Source organism: Netta rufina, assembly GCF_964035555.1.
Source record: "Netta rufina genome assembly, chromosome: 5".
NCBI lineage: Eukaryota > Metazoa > Chordata > Aves > Anseriformes > Anatidae > Netta > Netta rufina.
The window spans coordinates 48,482,260-48,496,751 of record NC_140128.1 but is presented as its reverse complement, the minus strand read 5'-3'; the positions used below and the strand labels follow the sequence as shown (position 1 = coordinate 48,496,751).

The 14,492-nt window shown below is 39.7% G+C and overlaps 1 protein-coding gene across 2 annotated transcripts in view; it reads left to right on the top strand.

Moving 5' to 3' along the window:
• The window catches only part of CCDC88C (coiled-coil domain containing 88C), a 91,515-nt gene extending 77,812 nt beyond the window's left edge, over positions 1-13,703 (top strand). Inside the window, exons 23-31 of one of the 2 annotated variants that reach the window (XM_084287864.1) lie at positions 118-263; positions 882-971; positions 2,444-2,685; positions 6,500-6,682; positions 7,085-7,153; positions 7,945-8,013; positions 8,666-8,967; positions 9,956-10,168; positions 11,417-13,703. In XM_084287864.1, coding sequence (XP_084143990.1) covers positions 118-263; positions 882-971; positions 2,444-2,685; positions 6,500-6,682; positions 7,085-7,153; positions 7,945-8,013; positions 8,666-8,967; positions 9,956-10,168; positions 11,417-12,430 — 2,328 coding nt within the window. In that variant the 3' untranslated portion in view covers positions 12,431-13,703. The remainder of the gene's footprint in view (positions 1-117; positions 264-881; positions 972-2,443; positions 2,686-6,499; positions 6,683-7,084; positions 7,154-7,944; positions 8,014-8,665; positions 8,968-9,955; positions 10,169-11,416) is intronic. The other variant, XM_084287863.1, reaches the window with a different exon arrangement.
• Positions 13,704-14,492: the final 789 nt, after the last annotated feature.

The following is a 14,492-nucleotide window of genomic DNA, read 5'->3' as shown; positions in this document are numbered from 1 at the left end:
TAGAGTTTATCAATTTATATCCTAGGTTGCTGTGTTATTTGTGTTAGCTTAATTGTGGTGCACCTTCAGGGAAGCCAACTGCAGAGAAGAGATTCATCTGTCTGTCTTGTTTAATAGCTGCTATCACGTCTAAAGGGAAATCTGGAAGAAGAGAACCATCATCTTCTGAGTCAGATTCAGATGCTGAGCCAGCAGAATCAGATGTTACTGGAGCAGAACATGGAGAACAAGGAGCAATATCATGAAGAACAGAAACAGTACATGTAAGAAAACAGAATTGTGAAGCCTGAAGAAGTCTTTTAGACAAGCAGAATACTAATCATCTATCAGTAGAAGAAGGACAAGCAGGGGGATGATCAATCTACTTGATATATATCTAGAGAGGGGGACGTTTAAGAGATAGATGTGATGGGGAGGCGCTACAAAATTTCTTTGCGTTGCCTTACCACAAAAAGATGTTTAGGAGACACCTGTACAAGCACAGCTCTTTTCAAATAATATAGATGAACCCATGTGGAAAACTTAGCTTTCAAAGGTGGAATGCTAGACCCATTGATGTTTCTCAAATGGTTCTGAAGAACTTGGAAAATAGCTGAATTGCAGCAGAAATGTAGTCATATTAGAATATCATAAATCTACTGTTACTTTTTCAACTTTCATGCTTGTTGCACAAAAGTCACTGACTCAGCACCAAATTTGATAGGCTTTTGCATTTACCCTCTCTAAATAGTGAAATGAGCTCAATAGTGTTCTGAAGCTTATGTGGCAGGAAGGTATTTCAGTCTCGGTGGTCTTTTGCTGCTCTTGGTCTTCAGGGTTTTGTTTGTGCTGAATTTCATCCAGATAATTCAGAAAGTGCTTTTTTTATTTTTTCCTCACAGTGATAAATTAAATGCCTTAAAGAGACACAAGGAAAAACTTGAAGAGAAAATAATGGATCAGTACAAGTTTTATGATCCTGCTCCAAAAAAGTAAGTCCCATTTGGTTTCAGTTCTGCTATTGATTTTGTGAGGGCAAGAAAGGGCTCTCCGTAGTGGAAGATAATTGAAATTTCATCCTAATTAAGGACAAACAGTGTCAAATCCACTTCTTTCTTTACTCTCATTCCACAAACTGTTCCCAGAAGCTGCAGCCGTGCTTTAGATTGTTTTAATAGAGAGCACAGAGCCTTAACAATGGTCCTGCATTTTATTACTGGAATCTGAAATGGTGTTAGTTGGAAAAGAGTCACTTTGCCCTGCTGTACATCGTGTTGTCGCTAGTAGGCTGACCACAGTGATTTGAACTGGTACATGTCCGAAGAGATGAAGACTCATCCTTTCACTTTTTAGGAAGGTGAAATTTCTCTGGGATTGTTTTGTTTTAAATCTGCATTGCAGCACAGTAGTTAACCTACATAGATCCAAAGCTCAGTGATGGACTTGACTTAAGCCTGTAACTGAAAGAAGCAAAGGCTTGTGCATATCAGAAGGTATCAGTTTCTGTGCTTTCAATTCAGAATGATCCCAACAGAAATATATGAGAGTCCATTTTATCAGGAACTATGGCATATGAAACTGTTAGGTGAAATACTGTGCACAGATGTATAGATGGGGGTACTCGTGGGATTGTAGAGGAAGGGACTACAGGAGAGACTAAGAAGCTTCAGTGTTGATAGGTCATTCACTCCTAGTGCTAAAATGATTCTTGAGCTGGTGGTCAAGTAGGAATTGGAAGTTTTTGCTAAAGCCTTAGAATATCGTAGGTTGCTGCCACCAGCTCTGAATTCATGGAGGGTGTAAGATACTGGATACTCATAAGTAGTAATCTGTCATGCTTCTCAAAACTCCCACTAGGGGACAGTCTTGCTGTCTATTACAAAACAGCCTCTTACAGGTGTTTTGAAACTGCTTTATCACCAAAGCTGGATGAACATCCCAGGAAAATGCAGCGACCCTATATAGTGACTAAGCAGCAGTAGGACCTTCAAGAGCTGCTGTTCCGTAGAGTATATCAGTCCATCAGAGAGAAAACATATATATTAACAACAACAAAACAAAAAAAAAAAAAACAACCATAATTCCTCCCTAAACGGATCTAACTGATACCCTTAGCAAGAGGAAGAATTTGTCCTTAAAACAGTTTTCGTTACTTAGTCTGTTCTTGTAATAGACCTTTTCATACAGTTGAAATGTCTTGGTGTGGGTCCATATGTGTAATTTAGGTTTCTAGCAGAGAGAACAGTTGTTTTTCCTCAAAAAAAATCATGCTCAAGAAATACTTCTATAAAATTATTTTGACTTTGAGAGAGAATCGGATCAGAAGCTTCTGTGGAATTCAAGTTGTGGCTTTCCAACCAGTTAAAAGTAAAAGTATAGCAAGATGGCTTTAGCATAGCTGTAAACTTCTTAGTGTATTTCATGTAGTGTTTTTGAATCTCACTCACAAAACATTCTTCATTAGGAAAAACCACTGGGTTGGAGCCAGAGCCTTAGTCAAACTAATCAAGCCAAAGAAGGAGACTGCAAGGGAGCGGCTGAAACCAGCAGCAGAGAGTCCTCTGTGGCATCCTGAATCCCCAGAGACAGTAAATTCACCAACTGCTTCCCAAAGACTGAAACATCAACAGGAGTCTCAGGATAATACCTCTCAAGGGTCAAACTCTATGGAAGAGAGAGAAAACCCTGTGGGTTCTTCAAATAAAGGTAAACAATGCCCAGCCAGAATTAATGAGTATGTTTTTGATCTAAGGTACAGGATATGTTGATACCTCTGTGATACATCATATAATTGTTGTGTTTTTTTTGTGTTTTTTTTTTTTTTTTTAAGTAAACTAACACGATTGGTTTGTTTTACCTTCTTTTCCTTACAGCTTTTGTACATAGTTTCATAGTTAGTCTGAATGTATTGCAAGTTACTGAGTAAGCTGATGGAAATACTTGATTTATGGGGGCTTTGCAACAAAGCAGTTTAAAGTTGGTCCATGCAATTTTATAGCTTATTACAATTTGTTCTTCCAGTGGATAAAAGCTGATCCTACAGCCACTGCCAGGAGATGGCGCACATGCAAAAGAAATAACTTAGAAAATGCTAATTTATTGTAATCTCGTATTGTTTTGGAAGATGGTACAGTGTTTTGACTTGGAATAGAATTATTAATTTCTTAATGTAAAATGATTAAATGAATTTTGGAACACTAAGAGGAGCATAAGGAAGACAAAATTCTTTTTTTTTTGGTAGAGTTAGCTTTTAAAGTAAGTCAGGTATTACTAATTATGGGGAATTTAAAAGAAAGCTCAAAATAAATATCCTAAAGTGTTTATATAAGTTAATACAAAGCCCAAGCTTCATTTATGCTGTTGAGATCACTTCTGTGAGGCTCTATATACAGTGTTTTGTCTTCCAAGGGTACTTTTCAAGAAACAGTTTTGAACTTCATCCCTAAGTAGTAATTCCTCTATTCCCACTGGGAAGTGGGGGAGACAGAAGGAGAGCAGCTGAGGAGGAGAGAGCTGCTGTTACAAACTACTCCAAGTGTCTGTTGGGTTTAAGTTTTTTATTTGATTGGGTTTTACATTTCCTTTTCTCCATACTATATCTTCAAGATCTTTGATTTACTTCAATTAATGCATGTCCCAAATCATCCGTGTGGTTCCAGGATATGTTAGAAGTGTTTATTGTGCATCTGAAGTTCAACCTGGGAATTTGGACTTGGGTTTCTACAAAACAAGTCCCTCACCAAGTGCCAGAGATAACAAAGTCCCTAGGTTTTCATTCATCTTGATTTTATATGAAACATGCTTACATTGAGATGACGACCATCAGTACTAAGGCTTAGAAAACGTCTAGGAAATTTGAATGTATATAATGACCAAGTAGCACATAGACCTTTTTGATTTTCTCTTTTGATTAAAACATTTTGTGATCTAACAGTTATTTCTTAGTGGGGTTGCTTATATTTTATGCATATTTGTTAATCTATGCATTGAGGTGAGTCAGATTAACTATGACTAAGACATGTTAATCTGAGTCCTGTAAATGTGTTAGTCTGCATAGTCTAGTTCGTTTTTTATTTGCTGTGTAGTATTTAATCTTTATTAAGCTTTATTCACAAGGTTTTTTTTTCACTTTTTTTTCTTTTTCTTTTTGGGATACCTGGGTGATAACAATTTAGCTGCGCAGCGCAAAAAGATTGCCTTTTTCAGAAGCAAAAGCAAGGATAAAGAAAAGTCTCCTAAATCTCCACCGAATCATCAGTCTCTCTCTGATCGGCTCCGGTTCTGGTCTTCTTCCGACATCCCATCTTCTCCTAATGAACCTCTTTCTTTCTCGGAATTGGGAGATTTCTAACACCTTTTCTTTAGTATTTATTTTCATCTACTTCTGACAAATATTTTAAATGAAAAAAAAAATCCTACGTGCCTTAAAAGAACACGCACCTTAATAGAAACACTCAGCATGCCTTTACAGTACTCTAAACACAAGCACAGATTAGTGAACATGGACTTAAGTTATCCTGTAGAAGATGAATCACTATTGTACACTGTGGATCATTTCTTCAATGCAGCACAATTTTAGGGGACCTCATGGCATACAGTTTGCGTATGTATATTGGCTGTGGTGCATGTTATAAGTAAGTGCAATTGCTCTGCGCTTCCATATTTCCTTGCAATCACATACTTGCAGCATGTCCAGTTAGTGTTGAACTGATCTGCTGTTGCTATGCTTTCTACAGTGTTACAGTCCTATTAAAGTACAAGCCTAACATATAAGAAGTTTCAAATCCTGGAGATTTTTCCAATATTCTGTGCAACTATATGCTAAAAATGGCAATTTTTTAAAACATCGTTATCTTCTTCTAAATAACATATCTCTAAACGTAGAGTAAAAGCTACTGGGAAAATTATTCCCTGTAACATCTCTTCTTGTTTGCATCCTAATCTGCTATTTAGAGAGTTTTTACAAATCCAGCTATGAAATTCATCTTGGATTGAGCATAAAGTTAAGGTTTCTGCTGCTTCAGTCTGGAGAGATTTTTTGGAAGAGACAAGTAGGTTTGTTCTCCTGAGATGGGGAAAAGCCTTCATCATGGATCTGTTGCCTAGAATTCTTACTGCCTGATGGCTTCTACCTGGTCACTACCTGGTGGCTTCTGAAACGAACTTGTGGCTTCAGTCCCTGCTCCACGTCAGAAGCGCGTACATCCCAGGCAACATGCTCATGGGAGACCTCAGCACAGAGGCTGAAGGATCTGTCTCATCTCCATTCTCACTCCAAGAAGTGGCACAACCAAGGGCACTGGCAGAGAAGCCTGTTGCTGCCCATTTTGGGGTTTGTAAGAGTGTTAGTCTCCAGGGCAATTGATAATTCTGGCATATATGGAAGGTGTTAAGTGCATCTTCAAAATCAATGAGAAATGCAGATTTTCATTGCCAGACTTAATCCAGTAATTGCCCCATAGAAGTGCCATCAACTCCAATTCTGAGAGAAAGTACAGGCCCTGTGCTATGGAGCCCACACAGACTGTGGGGTACAATGTTGTTTCAGAAGTAAGCTTCCAAGAGTCATCTAATACGACAGTAACTTGGCCTGTTTTCTCTAATACAGCTTTGCTGCTACTCTGTGCTTTGAACTAACTGTCTGTTGTCTCTGCACGTTGTTGTTTTTGACCACTGCGCTCTGCTGTTTTCAGCATTCAATTAGTATTAATTGTGTACTCACTACAAATATATAGGAAACTAGAATCTTGCATCTCAGTAAAGCTGTTTCCCATAGTGAATTCCTTAAATTTTGTTCTATTATATGGGTGCCTTAAAGCATTACAACTATTGAAGTAACCCACCTCATCACTAGGAACAATGTGTTCAGCTTTCTGAATTTAAATAATATTCTAGTGGTTAGTTTTTTGTTGCTTTCATGTTACGATCCCATGAATTCCACCTGAAAGGCACTGTAGCAGAGCATCATAAAAGCAGCAGAGTTTTAACCTTGAAGAGACTGAGCTCTTGCCACAGCAAAAACTAAACCTGAAAGCAATTATCTTAGTGCGTGAATCATGATAGTTAATTTCCAAATCAACGTTTTTTCTCTTCAAACAAGAGTGCGCCTTCTGTCACTCTTTCCTCATTCCATTTTATTACTGAAGTAAGAGCTTATAAAATGTACCTGCGAGGAATAATATGATGGGAATTTCACACCTCAGTTATTTTTTCTGCATTCATGTCTTTACTCCTTTTCTTCCTCATTTCACAGTAACTGTTGCATGTATAATATCAACCCTCCCACTGGCACTAAGCAGCCCTTGTCACTCCCACACTTTACAGAGAGCACACACGATCGAAAAACTGGTGGCAGAAATTTCCTGTTCAATACTGAAGTGTTTATGGAAAAGCTTGCAAAGCTAGCGCCTCTGTTGTGCGTTTTTTGTGCCTGCTTGTCATGTTTATATGGGCAGATAAATACAAATCTCCTAGTGCTAGTTTTCATAGTCTCGTATTTATTTACCTCTCTCCCCCTCAGTGTTGGTGGACCTAAAGCAAAAGAGGAATTCCCATCATGGAGGCAGCAATGATAATGTTGAAATCTCAGCAGACTCTGTATCAAAGCACGGCTGTGTGGAGCTGGGTCCCAGGACTTACTCGACCTCTGCTATTCACCTGCACACTTCCACTCCCATCTCCAGGCTCCAGAGCAGACCGAAAGGTGTGTAGTGCATTTGATCTACCAGCTGTTTGTATAAGTCATGCTACTTTTTAGTTCCTACCTGGATGAAACATGGCTTTTATGGCATTTAAGTACAAAAACAGAGCCCACATATTTTCATTCCTGCGTTATCTGCGTAACGGTGATCAGATACAGGGTTTTCTTGCTCTTTTAATGCCATCAACTTGACATTTGGATGTTAGTCAGTTGTCCCACAGTTCCCTGCCCAGTGACTCATAGAAGTGGTTAGAGGGTGGCTGCTCTTCTAGTGCTGTCTCTATAAAACTCCCGTGATCACTTCGGTCTTTTAGTTTTTTATGCTGCTAAATCCATTGGAAACTGACCTGAAGGAATGACCTTTCTGTGTGCAATATCGCCTTCTAAATTTTATGTTCTTTTTAGGCTATAATTCAGAAGATAATCTAAGTGAACAGTCCCCTGAGGTAGAGTTTGCAAGCACCAGACAGCATGGTAAGCTTGTAGCATACACAAATGCTCTAAACTTCTACATTAAAACTTGTTTTATTGCATCCATGTGAGTTGTCCTGGAATGTTTTAGTTAAATAAACCTTATAGGATGAGTTGTAGTAATTCAAAACCATTTGGGGAATGTAGGTCTAAATACTTTTATTTTTCTCTTGAGAAGCTTATGATGGATGTTTTCCCAAAATAATTTTTCAAAAATAATGCTGACATTGAGACAAGTTGACTTGCCCCAGCAACAGGCTCTTCAACGCATGTCATACAGATTTGTTGCTGATTTTTCTGAACAATGTTTAATTCCTTTCTTAAGCAAGTGAATCAAATATATATATGTATATATATTGGGGAAAAAGGGAGCGCATGGTGAGAACAGAGGTGCAGCAGCAGCACTGTCTGCTCAAAGATTTTTAGAAGACTTCATTTGCAGCCCGGTTACCTGCTTCATCCAAAGAAACAAACTGAGAAGGAGACAGGCAACTTGCTACAAGCACTTATTTATTATCTATGTTACTTTTTTTATAGTTGCTGTAAAAGCATATTTCTTTGTGCAAAAGATCAAAGTGAGAAAAAATTAGGTGATCCTGAACGACTTGACTTGACAAACAGGAATGATTTCTACTGTGTCCAGACTGTCATCCTCTGTGTGTTATGTTGTTAATGTTTTCCAAGTGACTTAGTTGCACAGGTCCTATTTTCAGAAGGCAGGCTGCAGCCAACTTCTTTAGAAAATCAACAGAACTTCAGATCTGTTTGTTAAATGCTGGTTTCATGTTTTTCAGTATCCAGGCCAAACAGTCTAGAGAGCAGTCGAAATGCATCCAGCAGTAGTTCACCACTCAATTTGAAAGGTAAAGCTTTTACAGCTGAGTTCTAGCAAACAGGAAGTGAAATTACATGAAATTGTATGCAAAATGCTGTTTTCCTTCCAGTTGAATTTGAAGACGGTTGTTTTGAATTTGTAATGGTTATACAATCTGGACATGGCTGTCTTGGGAATCAAAACAATTCTGGCACGAAGTATTTTTCTAAGACTGATTCTGGCAAGGGATGGTTGTTTAAGGGAGGCAGTCTAGTTTTGCTTTAGTCTGACTGGCATCATATTGTGGGAAGTAACAGGCCACTCTTTAAATTCTTTGTACAGCAACACGTCTCTGCTTCTTACTCTGAACACAGCTTATGTAAGTAATCAGTGCACTCAAGACTTGCTAAACTTATTAGTCCTTGAAGGGTAAATGAGGTCTAGCATTCTGGAAAAATCTGCTTTTTGCTATCCCACTGCCAGGTTCAAGTAGTTGTACTTGTTTAACATAGGGGCCTAAAGAATATACTGAAAGACATTTGCTAGTGCTGATTTTTCAGAGTTTTGACTGCCTTGAGTTCCGTGAGAGAAGACAAATATTGCCTGTTGGGAAGTGTCCCTAGATCACAAAGTTCCCACTTCAGTAACTACTGAAATGAGGGGAAAATAGTGACTTCAATGATATTTATGGTTTTTCTCAGGTTCCTTAGATCATATCCATGGTCGAACTGAGAGCCTTAGCAGTGAAGATATGGTGCCAAGCAGAGAGGCACCAGCCTTGCTCCGAGACAACTATCCCTATCACTCTGCTTCTGCTGTCTTAGGCCCTAGCAACAGGCATGAGTCCTCCTTCCACAGGAATGGTTTGCTCTCTCATGATGCACCTCAGAAGAGTGCTTCATCTCAGTCTTACACAGGCAGGCAACGGTCTGCCTCACCTGGCAGTGAGATGGTAACCTTGGAAGAGTTCCTGGAAGAGAGCAGCAGGCTATCCCCACCAAGCGTAAGTAGTCATTCTGAGGTGCTGCAAAACTGATCAAAAACTGATGCATGCAGGGGCATGAGGTTTTATGAACACTAGGAAATATAAGAAGATCTTTGTATGTGTGGAACTTGCAGAGAGGTATCGAACCTTGCAAACTGACAATTTGAAGAATGAACCTGTTAAAACAACTAAGCCAAGATAAACTTTTGAGCAGTGTTTGCTGATTTATTTTGATGAAATGGCTATGGCAGGTCATGCAAATAACTCACTGCAAGTAGTATGTATTGGACTGCTTGGACTTTTTAAAAACAAACACTTGTGGTTAAGCTTTCATATTATAGCCTCAATTCTGAACTCCAGCTATTCTTATTTGTAAAAGGATGAATTTTCTGTGTGATTTTCAGCTGCTAAATCCATAATTACATATGAAACCTATAGTTTTCACCAGAAATGCAAAATGTGCAGTTATTAAAACCATTTCCTAAGCTGAAAATACCATCGTTGCATTTGAGAGTGTGTTCTTTTTGAAGGAAGTTTCCAGTGCTTTCACCGTGCTTTGTGTGCTGACTGGCACTGTTCTCTTGGTTCTGTGACTGCAAGAAAATGCCACACTCTGAATGCTTGGTCAGAAATGAAATACTTGTTTTCTAGATGGCATTTGTCTTGTACTGCTTAGACATGCTGTGCAGTAGTGAAGTGGTGCAGTATCAAGCATGTTACTATCTCAGGAACAATTCCCTGATAGTGTAAGTGAACAGGTATTTCTGTTCAATGAATACCTTGGTAACAGCACTGAAATCAGCAGAGCTGTTCTGTTTTATGACACCGGTAAATTATAGTCCTTGAAGTTTCAGAGCATTACTTAAATATGCTTCCTATTCACTAATTATCCAAATAAATTTCATAGCTTTTAGATGTGTTTAAAATTTGATTTGATTTTTTTTGTCTGTAACTACCTGACCATGTCTCCATTTTCATTCTTTCTGTCATCCTTGTTCCTTTTCAGCGTCGGCGCAGTTTAGGGAGTGAAATGATTTCATTGCACCAATTTCTGTTAGAAGCTGATGCACTGTATCCCTCTTGCTACTCCCTATGTCCTCCCCTCCGTCAGGAACCTTCGCAGTCACTCGAATCGGTCCTCAGTCATTCATGTCCCGACAGCATGAGGCACAGAACAGGCAGGGGAAATAGGAGATCCACTTCACTGTATATCCCCAGGGTATCCGTTGTTCTTGCTATGAAGGCAACAGCTTCCAACTTACCCCACAGCTTTTGCTAGCATATTAATACCTATAGAAGCGTATTGTAACTCTCAGCTATTACTTAAAAGACTAAGTTTGTGAGATCACTCGCATTACTTGCTCATAAAGTATTCCAGTGCTTGTACATAAACACACTTGATTTTGGAGAACAAGTAATTCTGTGATGTTAATGTGCTTAACAGCAGTTTAAAGTGAAGTAAAAATAACCTTAACATTGTAACATTTAGTTGAGCATAGAAATTTTCCAGCTGCATTTGAACTACTATCACTATTGATAGTGTTCACTTCTGGCAAATACGTTCTGTAACTGGAAGAAATGGTTGGTGCTTTAATGAAGTGAATATATTAAGCTTTAACGTGCTCCTTAGAGAAAAGAAATATGATTCATGAGCTTGTTTTAGTGCGTTTTTCATGAAGAGCATGTCCTTTAACTGTTCTGAGCATGCCTCCTACTAATAGTCCAGTGGCAGCTGATCAAACATCACCATTTTGATTTGCATGGACTATCCCAATGAAATATTCAATATACATTTTCTTTTACTGCCAGGTTAATTGTCTGACTTGAAATTTGCAAGCTAATCGTGGGCAAGCAATCATTTCTCAATTATTATAATGATTTTTTGGTACATTTCATTATGTTGTACGCGCAGCTTTTAACATATATAATATATTGACTGGGAGAGGTGACAGAAATCGATAGAGAAGCTATGAAAATTTCTTATAAAGCTAGCATATCTACCCAAGGTTTTTTTGTTTTGTTTTGTTTTTTTAATATCCCTGATATTACAGTAGTGTGTTATCCAGAGTAATTGTATTCTGGAAAATGACAGCCCGTCTTTTATATCTGCTGATACCAATGGCTGCTGTCATCCATATGACAGTGATGTTACAGTGACAGTGGCTGATGTCAAAAGAGCTGCTGCCCAGGTTACTAGTGGGGTGAAATTTTCTAAGTTTATGACAATTAATCTGGCAATCAGGGCTGTTGCAATTAATTATGATGAGCATGTTACTCCTTGATTTGAATTTATGTCCATTGTATGCATTTGTATCTTCCATTCCACGCTTCAATATAAAATCTGTGGTTTTATGTGGGTTTCTTGAAATACGTGGGAAGGAAGATTGTCTGAATGAAAAGCTGTGCATGATTCTGTGCTCAAGTCGTGTTGTCATTAATGTAGCATGTGCATGTTTTTTCACACCAGGATACCTCCAATAACAGAGATGATTTGCTGAGTGATTATTTTAAGAAAGCAAATGAGCCTTCAGCTACTGGGAACCTGCTGGTTCAACCGTCCAGAAAGGAAGCTGCTAAGATGCCCACTAGTCATGCTTCTCCAACTGTAAAGATGGCCATCACCAGTGAAGAAGGAAGAACGACTAAGCCCGGAAATTACATGAAGCCAAACCTCAGACAGGTCGAACCCGAGCCTCTGGCAAGCTCCCAGGGGTCCCTTAAGCTTCCTCACACACCACAGCACCAACCCACGAGTGGCATGCGGCAGACGGCACAGCCACAGCAGCCTGGAGCTGTGAGCAGGAGGAGTACGTCACTGAGCAGGGCGTTCAGCTTAGCCTCTGCAGACCTCCTCCGAGCCACCGGCCCGGAGACATACAGGCAGGAGAGCCCTCAAAGATCAGCAGCAGAGCTGCGTGGGGGCAAGGATGCCGTCAGTCAGACTTGTAGAGCTTCTGTGCCAACAAGCTCCCAGGCAACCTTAAGAGAGAGGCCCCAGTCCGCAAAGGTGGCAGGTTCCTTGCAGGGTGTTGATTCTCGTTGTCGGCAGCTTGACGCAAGGCGCCTTTCCCTGGCCCCACCAAAAGATGAGAGGCCACTCTCCTTCCATCAGTTTTCTGCCTCACCCACTGCTTCCACCAGCAATCTGAACATGCAGCAACAGGAGCGAGCGAACCCTGGGCAGCACTACTCACCCACACCACACACTCCCTCTAAAGTCAAACCTAAGCCAGCCCCTCGTACTGGGGAGGTGGCCACAGTGGCCTCTGTCAGAGCTGTTTCCAGCAGCACTGAGGGAAATGCTTCCCTAGGGCAAGGCCAGGGCGATGTCCTACTTACCAAGTGCCAGGGTAAGTTGCCAGAAGGCAGCTGTGGGACTATGGAGGAGCCCATGAGAGGAAGCAGCTCCAACAGCACTCCTGGATCTCCAGACCCCCAGGGGGATCAGCAGACGGTTTGGTATGAGTATGGCTGTGTGTAACCAATGGATGCAGCTAATAGTGTTTGTCATTGCTGATACCGGGTAGCATTTGTCTTGACACTGTGCCAGGTCTTAAAAGGCACTACCTGCATGCTGTTCTGAATGTTCTCTGGGTACTGTTTTCTAGTTGGACAAAGTATGATTAAGAGAAACAAGGAGCAAAACCCCAGCCCTTTTTTTTTACACTGTTGTGCCTGAAACAAAGTGGAAGCCTGACCTAATCCCACAGCAAGCTTGGAACCTGATTCTTACAGGTGCTGAGCATTCCTCACTCCAGGAGAAGCTTAGCAGGGTCCTCTGTCATTGTTGCATCTAGCAACCCTTCTACCTGCATTAAAGAAGAGTTTCACAGATGATTTGTTTGTGCTGAAACCAGCTCTGCTATTGATAAATAACTTAAACCATAGTGAAAAGGTCATATAAAAGCCAAACTTCTCCCCAGAAGACATAACCAGACACTTGGCTTAAGTAGCTTGATAGGAAAGCTGAAGATCAAAAGTGTGTGGCGTTAGCCATGGATCTGTTAAAATTAGTTCTTGTCACAGCCACATTGGTGATGCATAGAATTCAAGGGTCATATCTTAACCTTCCCCACTGTGACTGTCAAAAGACAGAGAGAAGGGTTAATGTTATCACCCCACTGCCTTCCCTACATAGCTGCAGCTCAGTGAGTTTTTGACTCTGAAAGCCAAGTGGTGCTGCCTTTTGAAACTTGTTTTATCTTTTATACACACACTGGAACTAATGCAGCCTTTTCAGGGGAGATGTCATTTCAATTGTAAAGGTGGCATCTCATGTACAAAAGTGACTTGTAAGTATGTATATAAGGAGCTCAAGTATTGTATAGGAATGCTGTGTAAATTGTATTATTACATCTGTGTGCATGACAGCCCTAAGTGATAGTGGGATTCAGTCTCTTAGAAATCCCTGTTGTGTCTCCCAAGAACTTTGCTCAGTATAGAAAGCAAAATAATTTTGTATACATGTGAAAGAAATATACTTTAAAAAATCTATTTATGTGCAGAGAACTTCCTTGTACGTTTCTGTCCAGGGTGTCATCAGTTGCTTATGTATATATGATCAGATGCATATCTTTAATTCTATTTCATGTTTGTAAAGCTCTTTTTCTTGGAATAGATTAAATCCTCCCTCCTCTTCTCCCCAGTAATATTTGTTTTGCTGGTTCTGATTTAATCTAGTGAAATCTAAAACTGATTCAGCTAAGGATGTTTTTGTTATCTAGTATGTAGTAATCCCATTCTGGAAACTACAAAATTGTTTATAATAAAGATTGAAATAAAGCAGATTGTTGTACTGTTTTTTCTTTCTTGGAAAATATATGAGATTCATCATGTTGGATGGAGAACTGTTTGCAATAGGTTTGTGTAAGCCTCACCATTGATTCATATCTCTGTGCAGCAGAGTTGCATTTGTTTCTACAATGTTGCCACAGAAGACATATCAGAAATCTTTGTTTGACCAAAGCCTTCTTATTGAAGACTTTAGTCAGACTAATCAGGCAAATTAAGTGGCTGTAGAATCAGACTATCAGATTTTTAAGCTTCTGTGACCACTTCAGATAGTGCTAGGTATGCTTCCATTTTCACCAAGTTTGTGCAAACTGCTTCATGCTTAACTCTCAGAGAGCCTTACAGAAGTAGGAAATTACTCATCTTTGAACATGAAAGAGAATGACAAAAGGAACTTTCTGCCTTTTCTGCTATATAAATGCAGACCACAGTTTAGCAACAGCGTTAAAATGATGTGTTATGCAGCAGTTTTTCAAACTACTGAGTGTCCTTGGTCAACTGAAATTCCTTTTCCAGAAATTCGCTCTCAACTTTCATACTCAGCCAGATCACTGAAGGCAAAAGACTGGTGTTTCTTCCTGGTTTCGGTTCCATTTTGGAGGCATGCACTTGACTGCCTGACAGGTTGGACTGCTGAAGAATTGACCTGTGAGTTGCCAGTTATTAGTAGAAGCAATTTGCTAGAAATACTTATGTAATCGCTTAAACCTTAATTGTTACTTTCTGAATTATTTACAGTTACTTGCTTTCTC